Below are 16,504 nucleotides of genomic sequence, written 5' to 3' on the forward strand. Positions count from 1 at the left end.
ATTTAGCAGAGCGCTTTTTATCTGCACATAATCTTCTGGGCTAGATTATTACCATCAATGTGCAGCATTGGGGAGTGCCACTAGCTTCTTCTTCTTCTTCTTCTTAATAATAATAATAATAATAATAATAATAATAATAATAATAATAATTTGCCATAAAAAACTAATAATTTATATGTTCTTTTTATCTGAGGGAAAAAATACAAATAGAAATGAATATATTATGTAAAATAGAAAGTCATTTATTATTATTTATTTAATTGGTTCAGTATGCATTATACAGTACCGTACATTGAAACTTCTATTTTAGAAAATGCATATAAAATTTCTGCATAGTAAATTTGCTTGTTTAAAACAACCAACTAACCAACCAACCAACCAACCAAAAAACCCAAGTAAACATATGAAAAAAGACCTATTAACACATTAACATCTATGGAAGGCATTTATTTGTATAATAAAAGAATCTTTTATAAAACCTTTCCTGAGTTTCAAGCAAAGTCTTCAACAAACACTCATCAACTTCCCCTCAAAAGTTAAGGTCTGATTTCTCTTAAGCTAACATGCATGCTAGCTTCTCGGCAAAATTTCAGCATATAATAGTTTCCTTAACATCAAAGAGAAAACATTAATGTTAGGTAAGCTAACTACTTAGCAGGCAAAGATCTGAACAGTGTTTTATTTAGGCAGGTGATGTTGGTAAAACCCATATTTTATGGCATACTTCATGTTGCTCTGAAGGAATATCACATGATCAAGTTTGAACCTTAAAATAACTTGGGGTTTTGGGGTCAAGTGGAAAGTGGATGAGGGTAAATTGAAGACCATGTTGGAGTACAAGGATAGTTTAACACCATCATCTTAAGCTAAACCAAGTCAGTACACATGATAAACTGAGCAATAAAGAGAGAGAGAGACAGGGGGCGGAGTTAAAGTCGTGGGGGCAGTCAGTGTAGGGATGGAGGCAGGCGGCATATGCCATCACGTGAGCGATGTAATGTTGCTCTTTAACGCCATGGAAAAGATGTGCCATCGGACCTTTAGCGTAAATTGCCACGTCTTCTCCTCCATGAGTCTCCGCATCTAATGGCACAGCAGCCTGCTGCATGTATTCCGCATCGACTATAAAAATAACAAAGAGTAACTAGTAATACACACAATTTTAGGACGAGGTTGTCCTAAACCTTGATATCAAACCTTCCTCAGCATCATTAATTAATTTACCATAAGACAGGAACAATTTGGTTTTCCACAGTATTACTATCTAAGTTCTATTTTAGTAGCACCTCAGTTTAGTTGCACCTTTAGCAGCAACAACATACAGGAATTGTTTCCTGTATGACTTTATCAGTCTCTCATATCGTTGTGGAGGAATTTTGGACCATTCTTCTTACAACATTGTTTCAGTTCACTCACTTACTCACCGTCCGTACCGCTTTATCCTGTATTCAGGGTCACGGGGACCTGGAGCCTATCCCTGGAGGCTTAGGGCACGAGGCAGGGTACACCTGGACAGGGTGCCAATCCATCGCAGGGCACACACACTCACACTATCATTCACACACTACAGTCAATTTGGAAACGCCAATTTGCCTAACCTGCATATGTTAGGACTGTGGGAGGAAACCAGAGTACCCGGAGGAAACCCACCAAACACGGGGAGAACATGCAAACTCCATGCACACAGAGATAGGAATCGAGCCTGGCTGGGAATTGAACCCGGACCCTGGAGGTGCAAGGCGACAGTGCTAACCACTACACCACCGTGCCTCCTGCTTCAGTTCCTTAAAACTGAATTAAAAGAGTGTAAAAAAGATACTAGCTTTTGAACATGACTATATACCCAAGGACGATTGTGCGATAACTGATATCATAGTCTGCCTCAGAGTTTAACTGACTGCCTTATCTCATACCATGTGACTCACAATAAACATATAAAACTGCTGTTATCAATTGTGTAAAGCGGCTTTTACTGTATTTGAGGAAGTTAATCTGTAGCACCTTACTATTTAAGTTAATTTATAATAAACAATGCACATAAATAACAGGACAAGGTATAATGAAACAATATAAGTAATAGATAGATTACACTTTAATTTATGTGTTGAGCTGATTGTTCTGACTTCGAGAAAAAAGGTGAAATTCCCATTAAAAAAACATTTCGATCTTAGAGGACAATGTAACTAATTCTTCTTAACCAGACATTAAGAGTTGACATTACAAGTGAATTGCAAAACTGTTACCAAACAACATTTGACTACACATACTGCGTTACTGCCCCATTTAGCTCCACAAAGTAAGCAACAGTTTATAATAGAGGTTCACCGTGAGAGGAATCATACTGCCCAAAAAGGAGCAACAAATGGAACAGTTTAAAAGCCATGATCAGCTATATCTGGCATACAAGAACTGGTACATTTCCATGTTTGTATAATACTGACTACATAAAATAACAATTCTAGCACTGTTTGTTTCAGTGATCATATGGCTGATATGGCTGCAGGTCAGGAACACTAGAACACTCACGGGTTCTAATTTTACTGAGGGTAGAAAAAAGCAAACATTTAAAAACAACTAGCAAATAAATGTAGTCCAGAGCAGGCAGAAGGTTAGGTGATTCACAAACAAGATATTGATGCTAAAACTGGAATTCCAAAAAAAAAAAAAAAAAAAACAGTAAAAAAATCTTAAAAACAAAGAGCGAACACAGAATCAGGGGCTTCCTACGTCAGAGGCAACATACAGAACTAAGGGGATACTTTATTTTAATAACATTACCACAGTCTTTATTTATACAGTGTATTACAGTGTGTGTGTATCTGCGTGTGTTTATGTATTGGTGTGTGTGTGTGTGAGTATGGGTGTGATTGGAACAATTTGTGCTGTATTAGCAATTATGTGCAAGTCAACATGTAAGGTGTGAGGTGGCTGGGTGTTGTAGTCCATTAAGGCCATGTTTGTGGGCTGCAGTGCACTCTGGGGAATGGAGCCGATTACACATGTTGTCAGTATGGGCATAGTATGACAACATGCAGTGCTCTGGTAAGGAGCACTGGTAAGGAGCTCCTAGATCAAGATCCTTTTGTAAGGTGTGTCTTCTATTCTTACTGATGAAAATTATAAAAATAAAAATTCTAGAATTTCCTCAAATGTAAAAAGGTGGTAATAAATCAGACACTTACGGTAGTCAACCGCAGACACATTTGCTCTTGTCCCATTTACATGTACATATCCAGGTCCGTTAGCATACAGGATACTAGTAAAAGGAAGTCGGTCGTCTGCATTCTTTGGTGCCAGGCCTTAAAAAAAATCACAAAAACCACACAATCACAAGTACATTCTTGTTTCCTACAAACATACACATCAGCATTTAACCATCCTTCGCACCAAAAATAGGGTTTCCCCGGGGTGTATTTCCCCCAAATGTGAAGACATGTGAGTGATCTGCAGTGACGATGGTGAGAGTTTCAGAATCTTTGGTGAGCTGAGATGCCCGACGAATCGCTCGGTCAAACATCACTGTCTCCGTCAGTGCCAGGTTAGCAATCCCAGCATGGTGGCCATGATCAATCCTGCCACTTACAAACAAAATAAACATGTCATAATTATGTCATAAACATTGTTAATGATTAAATTCAATAGTTAAAAAAAACATAAATAATTTTTTTAAAACAAAAATGAAAAATGACAGAAAATGTTTAAAGTCATGCAACTTTAGACATTTTTAGTAATTAAATAATGTTTTATTATTTACTTACATTTTTTTTTAAGTGTCACAACATCTAAATGTCTATATTGCGCACATGAGACATTTAGAGACTATTTATTTTGGGCTAAACAATAATTTTTTTTTACTTTATAAAAAATTACTCATCTTCCACAAAGAGAAAAAATCCATTTGGGTTCTTCTTAAGAATCTGAATAGCTTTTTCAGTCATGTCCACAATGGAGGGATCACGTGTTTTGTTCCTGAACACCTCAAACCTCATGTCCTTTGGTTCAAAAAGCCCTGTAGGAGACAAAGATTTTAGAAACGTACATACTAAATAGGCATGCCATAACACAGTAGAAGAGCAGACTAATCTTTATAAAAACCTTAAAAGGTTATAAAAATGTAACAATAAGACATTTTTTTAAGTAAATAAATAAAAAATATTAAAGCTTATATTTTATTTGAACATTTTTAAAGTTCAAAAACTTAAAAAGTACCCTAAGAGGGTAAAGACATGAATATTGTTAAGGAGAAACTAAAATGAAGCACATTTATGATTATTCATGAACATTTGCTAGTTTACACTGCAGATTTTTTCTACTGTGTGAGAACTGTATAACAAAACAACCTGTACTAATTCTGTCGAATTATATGATTTTATATTTTTGCATTTTTATTTCACATGTTTTGTTACAAAATTGAGAAAATTTTTATAGATGTGTTAAAAGGCCACAATATTTATTTTTCATTTAATCAGATTACATAAACAAGACAAACAGCTATATAAAACATAAGCCAAAAATATAATGATGGTGCAAAAGTTTCACAAAATCACATTACCCATCAGACAGTCTGTAGTGTTCACATTCACTGAGTTAAACTGCTCTTTATTCCACACATACTGAGCATTTCTGTCCTGAGGAAACAGAAGGAAACATGGCAGAAGGAAACATTAAGTATTTATATGCTTGTTAAAGGTAATTATCTTTTTGACGTGTCTTAACCACTGTACAATCAATGCTTGCACAGAATGCATATTACCATATTGCACTGATTGTGCAGTGGTGAAGAAATCTTATATATACTACCGCTCAAAGGTTTGGGATCACTTGCAAACTTTTTTGTTCAGTGATTTTTTTTTTTTTACATTTTACAACAATACTGAAGATTTCAAAACTATGAAATAACACATATGGAATTAGATAATTATGTAACAACAACAACAACAACAACAACAACAACAGTCTATTGTTATTTTAAGACACAGATGTCAGCTTTTCTAGAATAGTTCTTGCAAAAGCAGTTTTGTTAAGAAAATTTGCAAAACCCTCCAAGCAACATGATGAAACTTTAAAGGCTTTACAGATCATAAGTAACAGATCTCAACATTAACTGTCCAAAGGAGATTATTGTATATTATGGACGCCTTGAGCATTGCTTCACAATGTAGAAAGAATTAAAATCAGAAACGACCATGGAGTAAGAAAGTGATCCCAATTTTTATGAGCGGTAGTGTATTTCACATCACCGGTCTTTTTGTTCTTAACTCTCCTAAGAGATCATCAAATGCACTAAGGCCTTTGTTATTGCAAATGTAAGTCACATTACAGATTAAAGAGAGTTTTTTTTTTTAGCCATGACACATTAATATTTGTATAAATAAACAATATTTGTTTATTACTCATTTTGTGTTTTATTTGACTTATTTTGTAAACCTCTCACCTCCCTTCAGACCATGCTGATTATAACCTGAATACCCTTTACATCTTTCTGTTGTGTAATTTACCTTTCGCTCATCCAGCCATGCCTCGATCAAGTTCCTTTTGTCCTCGCGGTCACCTTTCCGTGATGATGACGATGGATATTCTGGATCTGGAGTACCTTTGGGTGTCATGTACATCCGTCCACCTCCCAGAATAACCTAATACACAAATAGAGTAAAGAGAAAGGATGAAAAAAAAATGAAGTTAAAATGTGGCATTGAAAAATATTAATATTGACATCACTTTACAAAGTATTGATTATCCTTTATTAGATGATAAGTTTTCTTATTACATTCTTAACAACAATTAGTATGCTACTGCTATATAATTAGCAATGCATATATACTGTAACATTTTCAACTAAAAACATTTATCTTCCGAATGTACATGCATATTATTTTCTGTCACGGCTATCACATTTACTATATTAATTGTGTGCTACCTATTTATAAAGAATTCCTCATTTATTCATTATTCATGCTATAAATTTGGTATTAATAAAAAAATATATAAAAATTCTCATACAACTAAAGCCTTTTTGCTCACTGGAACAGTTTAAACACTTATAGATTACATATTACATTTATACCATCTTTATATTTACCATCTTTAACACCATATAAATTGGCTATAGCTAACTAACTTGTAGAATGGGAAGAGGTCCCCCCTAATGGGCCAAATGTAGTGGTTTCTTAAGTTGTAAACACTGGGATTTAACACACATCTTATTTAATACATCTGTTTCTGGCTTATGAGCATGTTAAGAAGTGAGTTTTTTCTTTTTACCTTAACATTAAGTTGCAAAATGGTTTGAAATAGTTTGATAATGGACAAACATAAACACAGTATACTACTGTAGGTTAGGAGAGATTGAGCTTTGTTCTTTAATAAATAAAAAGAAAAAATCCTAAATTATTGTGGTATAAAAAGAATAAAATAGTTGTAATTTATGTTTGTTATTTAATTTTAACTTAATTTAATTAACACAATTTATTATGTTCTATTCTTTATATTTTTTACAATGCAACTTAAATTTTGAAAGTAACTCTGATCATGCTCATTCATTATTCTTTTCGGAAACTTGACAGCATTATTTTAACGCCCTGGACAGTTCTTTCCCCAGTTCTAGTGTTTTCCGAAATCTCCTTCTTTGCTAGATGCAGACCAATAATTTGACCCTGAGCACAATAACACCTCTTCCATGACCATGGAAAAATTGTTTAGCTGAAACATATTCATCACTGCAGTAATTAAAGGTTCTTAAGTTTTTAATGATTTAATTACAAATTTGTCATGCAAATGCTTTCATGTAAGTGATACTATACAATAACTGTAAGGTGCATTATAAAGTGCACCTATATAACTTCTATTTAATTCAATTAAATTTTATTTGTATTGTGCTTTTATTAATGGCCATTGTCACAAAGTGTGCGAATGTACATGAAATGTGAGACAATGTGTATGAATCAAGGGATCAGATTGTCCTGATGAGCAAGCCGAAGGCAATGGTGGCAAGCAAAAACTCCCTGAGATGGCAACAGGAAGAAACCTAAGAGGAATCAGACTCAACAGGAAACCCATCCTCATTTGGTTCATATCAGATAGCAGGATGTATAACGAATGTATAAGCAGGATGTATTACATTATTCATTTATTAATTAATGTCTAAGAATCATTTTATATAAAAAGGAGTCATTTGGACTCTCTTGCTCTCTTCCTCATAGATCTGATATTAACGTGTTAAATCTTCCCTGCTGCTATCTTCCTGTCTCCTCTAGCATCTGTTCTTGAATGTGCGAATGCTCCCACGCTCACCTTCTCATTCTCTCTTTATGTCACTCTCTCTCTCTCTCTCTGTTTCCTTCCCCCTCTCCCCCTAACTCGAGCCAACACCTTGTGTATTCTTCTCTGGACAGACACCTCTCTGTCTTCCTCTCCTTTGATTTTTTAGAATCTCACCGGGATATTTCACATTCTTTGTAGTAACATATGTCGATGGCACAGGCGTTTGGTCAAACATATTAAAAAAAAAACACCTTTTGCTGTTAATAAACAGAGACCTTTCTGACAAACAACGTGTGTGTATGTGCTTGACTGAGTCTCTCTTGGCGCCAGAAAAGCTACGAAGCACAGCGGACAGACAGAGCAACTTGCTTCTTTTACTACGCAACTTTAAAACTTTAAACCTTTTTGTATTTTGTATTACTTATATATTGATGTAAATTACATAAACACTGGTATGGGGGAGGTGTCAGCCATAATAATAATGATGTTAGTAAGGTCTTACATCAATGTCGGTGTTGGTAATGAGTTGCGTGGAAATGTCCACACAGCCATCTTGTTGGGCTTCGGGTGGTAAATCAGAATCACTGTACCAGCTGCGGCTCACTGAATGGGCATATGCTGCTGCAGGAGACGCATGCTGTACTCGAGTGGTGGTCACAATGCCTACTGATTTACCTACACACACACACACACACACAGACACACATACATTAAAAGACAATGAAAGGTGCCACAAATAAGAACACAAGTTACTTAAACATAGGTAGGTTAAACACAGGTCACTCTAGTGAAAAGTGAAAACCATAAGCGTAACACTTGAAGGTTTATGAAAACCTTCAAGTGTTACCTTACGCTTATGGTAGCACTAGACATTTATGAAAAAAAAGTTGTGGATTTTTTTTTTCCTTTTTATGAGGGGCGTTCAAATCAAACCAGGACTTGTGATATTTTTTGTAAAGAAGGAATGTGATGAGACTTTTTGCTGCAGTAAAACATTTGAATGGTGCAAACATTATAAGGAAGGCTGTACATCGGTGAATGACAATCTCGGCCAAGGCGGCTTAGACCCCACTGCAATTGTTCTCATAACATTTAATGAGTGGAACACCTGATGCTTAAAAAAAAACAAAAAAAAAACGCATTAACTTGTCGCCAAATTGCAGAAAAGACGCAGCTGTCTGTGGGAAGTGCACACGCAATCATTCACTAACACCACTTGCACATTACAGGAACTCAACTGGGAGTTATAATTTTCACATGTTTGGGCCATTAAATGGTTCCTAGGAGGCCAGCGTTTCAGAAGCGCCATCTGGCATACTGAAAAACCCTTTTACACTGATGGTATCCAAACATTAGTGAAACAATGGGATAGGTCCCCCATGGAGCAAGGAACTTATATACGGAATTAAAAGGTAGTGTTTACTCTGTGTTTTGTTTTTCTGCACAATCAAGTACAGAAACCCAAATTTTCTGATACTTAATATATCCTAAATACTTAATATGTCCTAAAACCTTTCTAATTGGCATTGTTGGGGTTCTAAATAAAACCTAAAAGGGCAACTAAAAAATCATAACAGGGTCTAAAGAGTTCATTCTAGTTTAAGGGATTTAAGATCATTATCTGGGATGATGAGCAAACAGTAATGCCTACAATGTTCTTCAGGAAACCCATCATATTTTAGCTGTAAATGGTACACTCAGTAAATTTATTTAATAAACACAAGATATAAAAGAACATTTTTCTGTTTTCTGGAAAATACTTAAGGCACAGTGAGGTTATTCTCCATGCATTACTGAGTTGGCATATTCAGACATGTTTCACACTTGTTCAAATACACACATAGGCCACCCTGAGGGACTGTGCACATTCACACGGACCTCACACACACACACACACACACACACACACACACACACACACACACCTACACGCACACACACACCTACACACACACACACACACACACACACACACAGGCATACAGGCATACATACACACATATACACAAACGTGTACACACTTGAACACACACACACACATGGATACACACACACTGTTTTTTTGTGGCTATACTCAGAGCTCAGGAGTGGAAGGAATTATAAAATAACAGTGTGGTGCTGGAAGTTGGCAGATTTAACGACTTAATCTTAGGAAAGTGTGTGTGTGTGTGTGTGTGTGTGTGTGTGTGTGTGAGTGTAATTATAGGTCTCTGCTTCTTTTCCTAGTAAGAGTATATCTTGAGATGGAGCTGATTAATGGAAAAAACTAATTCTCAACATATTAGTTAGGACCTAATAAAAGGATAAAGGTAAAATAGGTAATCAATTTTTATCAGGACATATCTTCATAATTATTTGTTCCTTAAGATAAAGAGTAATAAAGATTGTCCGTAAACACACATCATTATGTGACCTTTGCCCTCCAACATCTACATGTTACTGTGTTTGACCTCACATTGATTGCATGAGAACTTCAGTTTTTTTTCTAGAAGGTATACTGTAGTTACCCACTCACCCTAACCCTGCCTCCCACTCTAACCCTGCCTATTGCTGTAAAACCCTTCCTTCACTCTAACCCCACCACTGCTGTAAACCGCTTTCCTTATTCTAACTCACTCTAAATCTGTCTTTCACTCTCACTCTAACTCTGCCTTCAGCCAACATCACTAATCACTTTAATTCTGCCCTCACACTAACCCTGTCCATCATTCTACCCAAACTATTTACCCTGTGCCTCACTCAAACACAAATTACAGTTTCAGAGAATCTATTTACCTACTTATTTTCTTACACAGGGGTCAGGGGTAGCTCAAGAGATTGGACGACAGTTCGGAAAGTCCCAGTTTCAAAACACATGACCACTACTCCGTCTATTGGGCACTTGAACAAGGCCCTAAACTATTAACTACGAGTTGCTTATTAATTAATTACATTCAGTTCAATTCAAGTTTGTATAAAATGTGAATGTGTATGAATCAGAATTATAAGATTGTCCCTAATGAGAAAGCTGAGGGCGATGGCAACAGTGGCAAGGAAAACTTCCTGGGAATGCAATAGGAAGAAACATTGAGAGGAACCAGACTAAACAGGGAACCCATCCTCACTTGGGTGATTTACTTCGCTCTGGTCTGCCAAATGCCATAACTGTAAATAATATACTGTACCTATTGTAGCCTTCCACACAGGTTATATGACCCAATATAACATATAAGCTAATCCTCTCGACACCTCAAACTTTTTGACACACGCTTGCTTGCTCGCACTGCATTTTATTAGAGTTTGTTAGCATACCTTGTAATTTAGCACGGTGTAGGACAGAGTATACTTCGTTTCCGAAGGTTGTGTTGCACTCGTAGGGGATGGCACTCGCACTTAAACCCACAGTTTTAGAGTTTGCTTTAACACCACAGTGGTATGCTGTAGCAGTGCTCGCACTGTCTGCAACCTGTTTATCCACGCTGTATGTCTGCAAACATCATAAACACAAACACATTAACATGAACACATCATAAAACACATTAACATAATCTAATCATAAATCTAGCAAAAAGTTGATTCAACTTTTTCAAGCTGGAAACACTATAGGGAGTAGAAAAAGGAAAACTGTTGTGTTACATTTTTTTTTCCTATTTGTTTACAAGTCTGCATGAGGCTAAAAGTAGAGCTTCCTGTTTTTCTGTAAAAATAGAAAACACAAATATACGAAATAAACAACTGACTTAAACACACACCCACTTGAAAACCCACCCTCCAACAACCCCTCAGCAGACGCCCCTCACCTACACACACACAACACAAACACGAACACTTGGGTACAGAGGTCCAGGAACTGGTGTTTTAGAATATAAATACACAAAGTAGACAGTAAGAAATCATAGTGTGTGTGTGTGTGTGTGTGTGTTGCTGTTTAAATTATATTTATGTGTCCTTAAAACAATTTAAAACATGTTTATGATGGAGTAGTGATGCTGTATTGGGAGTGCTGCTGTTGTTGTTGTTATTAATGATGATGATAATGACATGATGATGGAGAGATAGTAATGGAGTGATCATGATGACAGTTGAATGATGGTATTATACTGTAATCCTGCTGATGCTAATGCTGATGATCATGGAGGGAGGATGATAGCCATAATGATAATGGCAATGATAATGATATAAGGATGATGAAGGAGTGTTAATGATGCAATGATGATGATGATGGTGATGATGATGAAGATAATGACAATGAGTGATGATGACTATGTGATAATAACGGAGTGATGTGATTACGATGATAATGATGGTGATAATTAAGTAAGTGATGATGATGGAGAGATGATGATGGAGTTATAATGTTTTGACCTTTGACAGTGCAAGGTAAGGAAATGTATCCATGGTCAGGGCAGTCTCCTCTCCTGATTCTCCATCCATCTGTCCTCTCAGGATTCGAGCAGCCGAGACAGTGGACACACCCATTCCTGTATGAAAAAAAATTATTAAAAGGTAGAGCATAAAAAGTACTATATGCTTTAAATATACATATTGTTTGAATTATATTAATAATTAGAATAAAAATAATTAAAATAAACAGTTTATTTATAATGTGCAGTTTTCCCTTATAGAATGACTAATTTCTTTAGGTATAAATAAAGACAGAGGTATGCAAGGATACCCTCTGATGTACCTACATGTATGCAGTATCAAAAATGTATCAGTATTTATATGGCTTAAATATCCTTACAAAACAAAAAAATCCTTGAGTTTGGGTAAAAGCTTGTGGTTTAACAAAAGTTCCAGTAGGGCAATGCAGAGGTTTCTTGCTAGGCAACTGTCTGTGGCAGTGGCAAAGCCCACCCACATTTCAATTGATGTTATTGGATGATAGTTACTAATTTCTCCTCTAAACCTAACAATTCTCCATCCTCTAACACTGCCTCTGAGCCTAAAGTTTAACATTGTAACTCACCATCACCGAGGAAGAGGATTATGTTTTTAGCTCTGTGAGTCCACGGCTGTAGTTTCCGCGCATCATCCAGCATTTTCTTCGCCTGTTGATTCCAGTATGAAGGACTGGCTTCCCAAACAGCTATTCACAAGAAGAGCAAAATAAATAAATAAACATTACAAAAACAAAACGTTGTATTCATACAAAGCTCTTACTTTAATGTGAGAATGCTGATGGAGATTTAACTTTATTACAGTAATGGAAATAAATGTTAATAACATAATTTAGTCCAATATTAAAATAATATTACAAGTAAGGAATTAATCATCCTGCGTTCTGCTGTTAAAATAAAAATAATCACCACTAGGGATGTATGATAAAATTAAGTTAATGCTGTCACCCGAAACTTACTTACTTACTAAACTTAGCGTTTTTGTTCATCTTATACCACAGCATTTGACCAATGATCAAACTTGTTTGCTTACATGTATTAATATACATGAAGGAAGTAAATTACTTTACTTTAGCTGGTTTTTAATCCTATAAATTACTTCCCCATAGCTGGCGCTTTAGTCAGAGCTATGCAGTCTAACACCAACAGTGGGACTTTTGGCCAGCACAGAGTAGAGGTCCACAAGGCAACCTCCCACATCCGCATCAAGGTATGTAATGACTTGGTCAGAGAACATTAAAGGAATCTTCCTGTGCTCTTTGTGCTTCAGTCCCTGACTCTTGGGAGGTGCCTTTTGCATTTTCTTCATGTGTTGGGTTAAGTTTAAAGGCAGACTGCAGTATCCTGGGTGTCAGTTTGGAGGAGGCTTCTTGCTTCCAGGGACTAAATGAAACCAATATCACTATGTGTTCTGTCATCTTTAGAGGTGGTTTTCATTAGCTAAACTATATGAAACAGGGTTCCTCATTATATTTCTGCATGCACTCAAAGAAAGAGGGGTGTTGAGGTCTGACTCTTTGAGTCTTCATTTTGGGGAATGTTGCCCTCCACCATGCTCACCCTGGGAATGAATGTACTGTATACTATCCTTTCTGAAACCAACTGAGAAGTTTGCTTTGTGTAAAGATGGAAGGGAAATGGTAACTGACCATATGATCAGATGTCTCTCATCCATAAGACATTTTTGAGTTTCTGGGGCAGCTTAGTGGTTAAGACATTGGATTACTAATCAGAAAGTCGTGGATTAAATCCAAGCACCAAGCTGCTACTGCTGCCCCCCTGAACAAGGCCCTCAACCCTTATTTGCCCTGATGTAAAATCTAATAAAAGTAATTTTCCGTGGATAAGGGTGCCTGCCAAATGTCAAAAATGTAATGTAATGAATTTGTCTTAGATCTTGCATATAAACAGTCCTTCATTGGCATGGCAATACTTAAAAACAAAGAAAATGAACAAAAAATCCTTGGGAAACTTATTGGATTTATAATCTCTGGTGCAATCACATTTGGAGAGAATACTGTTCCTGCTGTGATAAGCTTATTTGGGTTTTTTTTTTTAGAACGTACCATGATTATTTTAAATTAAACAAATAGCAATGAACACAGCATAAATTAAAGCTTAAAATTCATAATAATAGCTGTATTTTGTATGTTTGTGTAATAACTTGTTCAAACTATATCTTCACCTGCTTGCAATTTGCGGTGTTTGATGGAAAGATTTGCTTTGGTTGCATATTTTCAAAAGGATAGTTTACATTTTTCAAGTTTTTTTTTAATCAAAATTGAGGTAAATATAAGTAACTTACGAAAGATCTTAGTCGTTATAAATTTTGCTGCTCTGTACACCGATCATGAAGTTTGTCACCTGGAACGTGAGTACATTTTAGGTAAAATGAGCCAAATTCCACAACTCTCTTTTTTTTTATGCAAAAATGAATTTACTTGAATTAAACTTCTGCAGTCCCACTGAGCTAAACTGAGTTGGTCTTGAGTGAGCATTTTTAAGTTAAGACAGCTTAACTTTGAACAATATCAATTGAATTTAGCTTATTGGAATGGCAGAAACTTCCTACGAGTCTAAGCTGAAATTTGAGTGCATTTTTTAATGGAAAGAGGTTTGTGGAATTATAGCATCTTGCAAACAAAATGTGTCAAATTGGTCTTTGACTTCCATTTAGGCCTCTCTGTAAACTGTTTTAATAAAAACATTTTAGCAAATTAGAACCTGTCCTTTACTATAAACCTGTTTACTATAAACCTTCCTGCTCTGTAATGATTATGACAAACTTCATGATCGGTGTACAGAGCAGCAAAAGTTATAACTTTTAGCTCCATAGTTGTCAGAGATGCTTTTAAAGAATATAAACCAAAACCTCCTGACAAACCAGAATCCAAAATTAAAGAACACTTTTATGATAATCGGAAATAAAATGTATGAAAAAGTGAGTGATGGGAGACAAACAAACAAATAAAAACTCCTTATACAATGTCCTTATTCTCTTTTCACTGACCACCCAACACCCCCCCCCCCCCCTCACCTCATACCTTTAGGCCATTTTTCCACTTTTCCCCCTTCTCCCACCAAACACTGGGTTATTGGACCCCTTCATGTGGTGCATATTTTGGTACACCACTGAATTCTTTGGGAAAATGACAGACTGACTCAGTTCCAACATCAACTCAGTTACAATATGTAGCATATAGTGTTTGGGAAAAGCTTCTACTGGGGATTAATTATATACTTTTCATCCTATTAAAAGAGTTCAAAGTTTGTAGTTATAAATTAACAAATTATAAATGTGTTATATGTGTAATAGTCATTTTTAAGCTAGATAGATAACTAACACAAGCTAAACTGACAACATTTCACTTGTTTTAGTACAAGTACCCAACCAGTTAGACATACAGTATTCGTTATGACTGATGAATTTGCATGAAAGTACACAATCAGCATATTGATATACACATGTGGGAGTAAGATAGTTCATTAGAAAATGAAGAATATCAGTTTTGATCAGTAAGACCTACTGAATGCATCATGTCATCAGTGAAAAACAAATTCATGCAATTCTGTGTGAAAACAATGAAAAATGTTTAGAATGGTCTCATTAAATGACTCATTTATTTGTCGACCTCACACAGTGATTTGAAACAAACAATCATCATTTAATTATTGCACCAATGCAATCGACAAAAAATGTAATAAAAATTGATCTAACCTGGCAGAACTTTGGAGTTTTTCATTTTTTATGTTAATGATTTTAAGGATTAACTATTTGTAAAAACTTAAGGGAGTTAATCTACAGTAAATGTATACCAGCTGTTTCTCTGTTTGTCTCTCTGTCTCTGTCTCGCTCTTTCTATAAAAAATGTTTCATTTGAAAACATGTCTTTAAAAATGCTAGATCTCATTGATTTATTTTGACAAAGCCTGGGGTCATAATGGACTAATGCAAAAAAGGGCTGTTTAAAATCTCTCTCTCTCTGTCTTTCTTCCTATCTCTCACTCTTTGTGTGATTCTGTGTTCCTCCAAGTCTAACACTCTGCATACTGTATCTCGCTGTCTGACTCCTGGTCTCTCTCTCTCTCTCTCTCTCTCTCTCTCTCTCTCTCACTATGTGTATGTCTCTTACTTTTTGTCTTGTTCCATCGTACTATGTGTCTGTTTATGTCGCTCTCTCGGCATGCCTCTCAGTGCTGAGCATCTAGTGATTTGACTAACTCCTCTAACCAGGATGCATTTAAGTGGGAAATAAAAGTGAATTGCATTTTTCCGGCATGAGGTAGTGGAGGTTGAACACATCGTTAAAAAAAAAAAAAAACGAGAGAGAGAGAGTATGAGAGAGAGTGAGAGGGAGAAAGATTTTTTAACACAATAGTGGGAAAGTGGATGAAGAGACTTCAGTCAGCAAAATACACATGGTTAGACATCTTTATTAGGATTAAGAGATTTGCTACACTTGATCCTGAAAATGAATAGAGACTCAGTGACAAAACACTCACACACACACTCACACACACATATGGGAAATCCACCAGCTAATAAAAGTGAAATATGAGCTTCTCCCTCACTGAGGCCCCACATGAAGAAGTGTCGAACCCAAACTCCTGCACAGACACGCCTGCTTAGTTCATGAAAAAACAACCACTTTCATTTCAGATTAATGTTTTTTGTGTGTGTTGTCACTGAGTCTCTATTTATTTATAGCATCAAGTGTAGTAAACCTCTCAATGCTTATTTGCTTTGTAAGTAAAAATTACCAGTGACTGCGTTGTAATGTCCTTTTTAGATACAAAAATATACCAACAGAGGCACCAATACACAGATGGAGAAAATGTAGTGTTACATGGACTAACAGATTAAA

The 16,504-nt window shown here is 35.9% G+C and overlaps 1 protein-coding gene across 1 annotated transcript in view; it reads right to left on the bottom strand.

Moving 5' to 3' along the window:
• Window positions 1–219: 219 nt before the first annotated feature.
• Window positions 220–16,504, bottom strand: part of alpi.1 (alkaline phosphatase, intestinal, tandem duplicate 1) — a 16,702-nt gene continuing 417 nt past the window's right edge. Inside the window, exons 2-11 of the mRNA XM_053512490.1 lie at window positions 12,209–12,328; window positions 11,605–11,720; window positions 10,552–10,726; window positions 7,763–7,935; window positions 5,499–5,633; window positions 4,553–4,628; window positions 3,871–4,009; window positions 3,388–3,578; window positions 3,183–3,299; window positions 220–1,122 (exon numbers count right to left, since the gene is read on the bottom strand). Of these exons, the coding sequence (XP_053368465.1) occupies window positions 857–1,122; window positions 3,183–3,299; window positions 3,388–3,578; window positions 3,871–4,009; window positions 4,553–4,628; window positions 5,499–5,633; window positions 7,763–7,935; window positions 10,552–10,726; window positions 11,605–11,720; window positions 12,209–12,328 (1,508 nt within the window). The 3' untranslated portion in view covers window positions 220–856. The remainder of the gene's footprint in view (window positions 1,123–3,182; window positions 3,300–3,387; window positions 3,579–3,870; window positions 4,010–4,552; window positions 4,629–5,498; window positions 5,634–7,762; window positions 7,936–10,551; window positions 10,727–11,604; window positions 11,721–12,208; window positions 12,329–16,504) is intronic.

Source organism: Clarias gariepinus, chromosome 15 (assembly GCF_024256425.1).
Source record: "Clarias gariepinus isolate MV-2021 ecotype Netherlands chromosome 15, CGAR_prim_01v2, whole genome shotgun sequence".
Taxonomy (NCBI): domain Eukaryota; kingdom Metazoa; phylum Chordata; class Actinopteri; order Siluriformes; family Clariidae; genus Clarias; species Clarias gariepinus.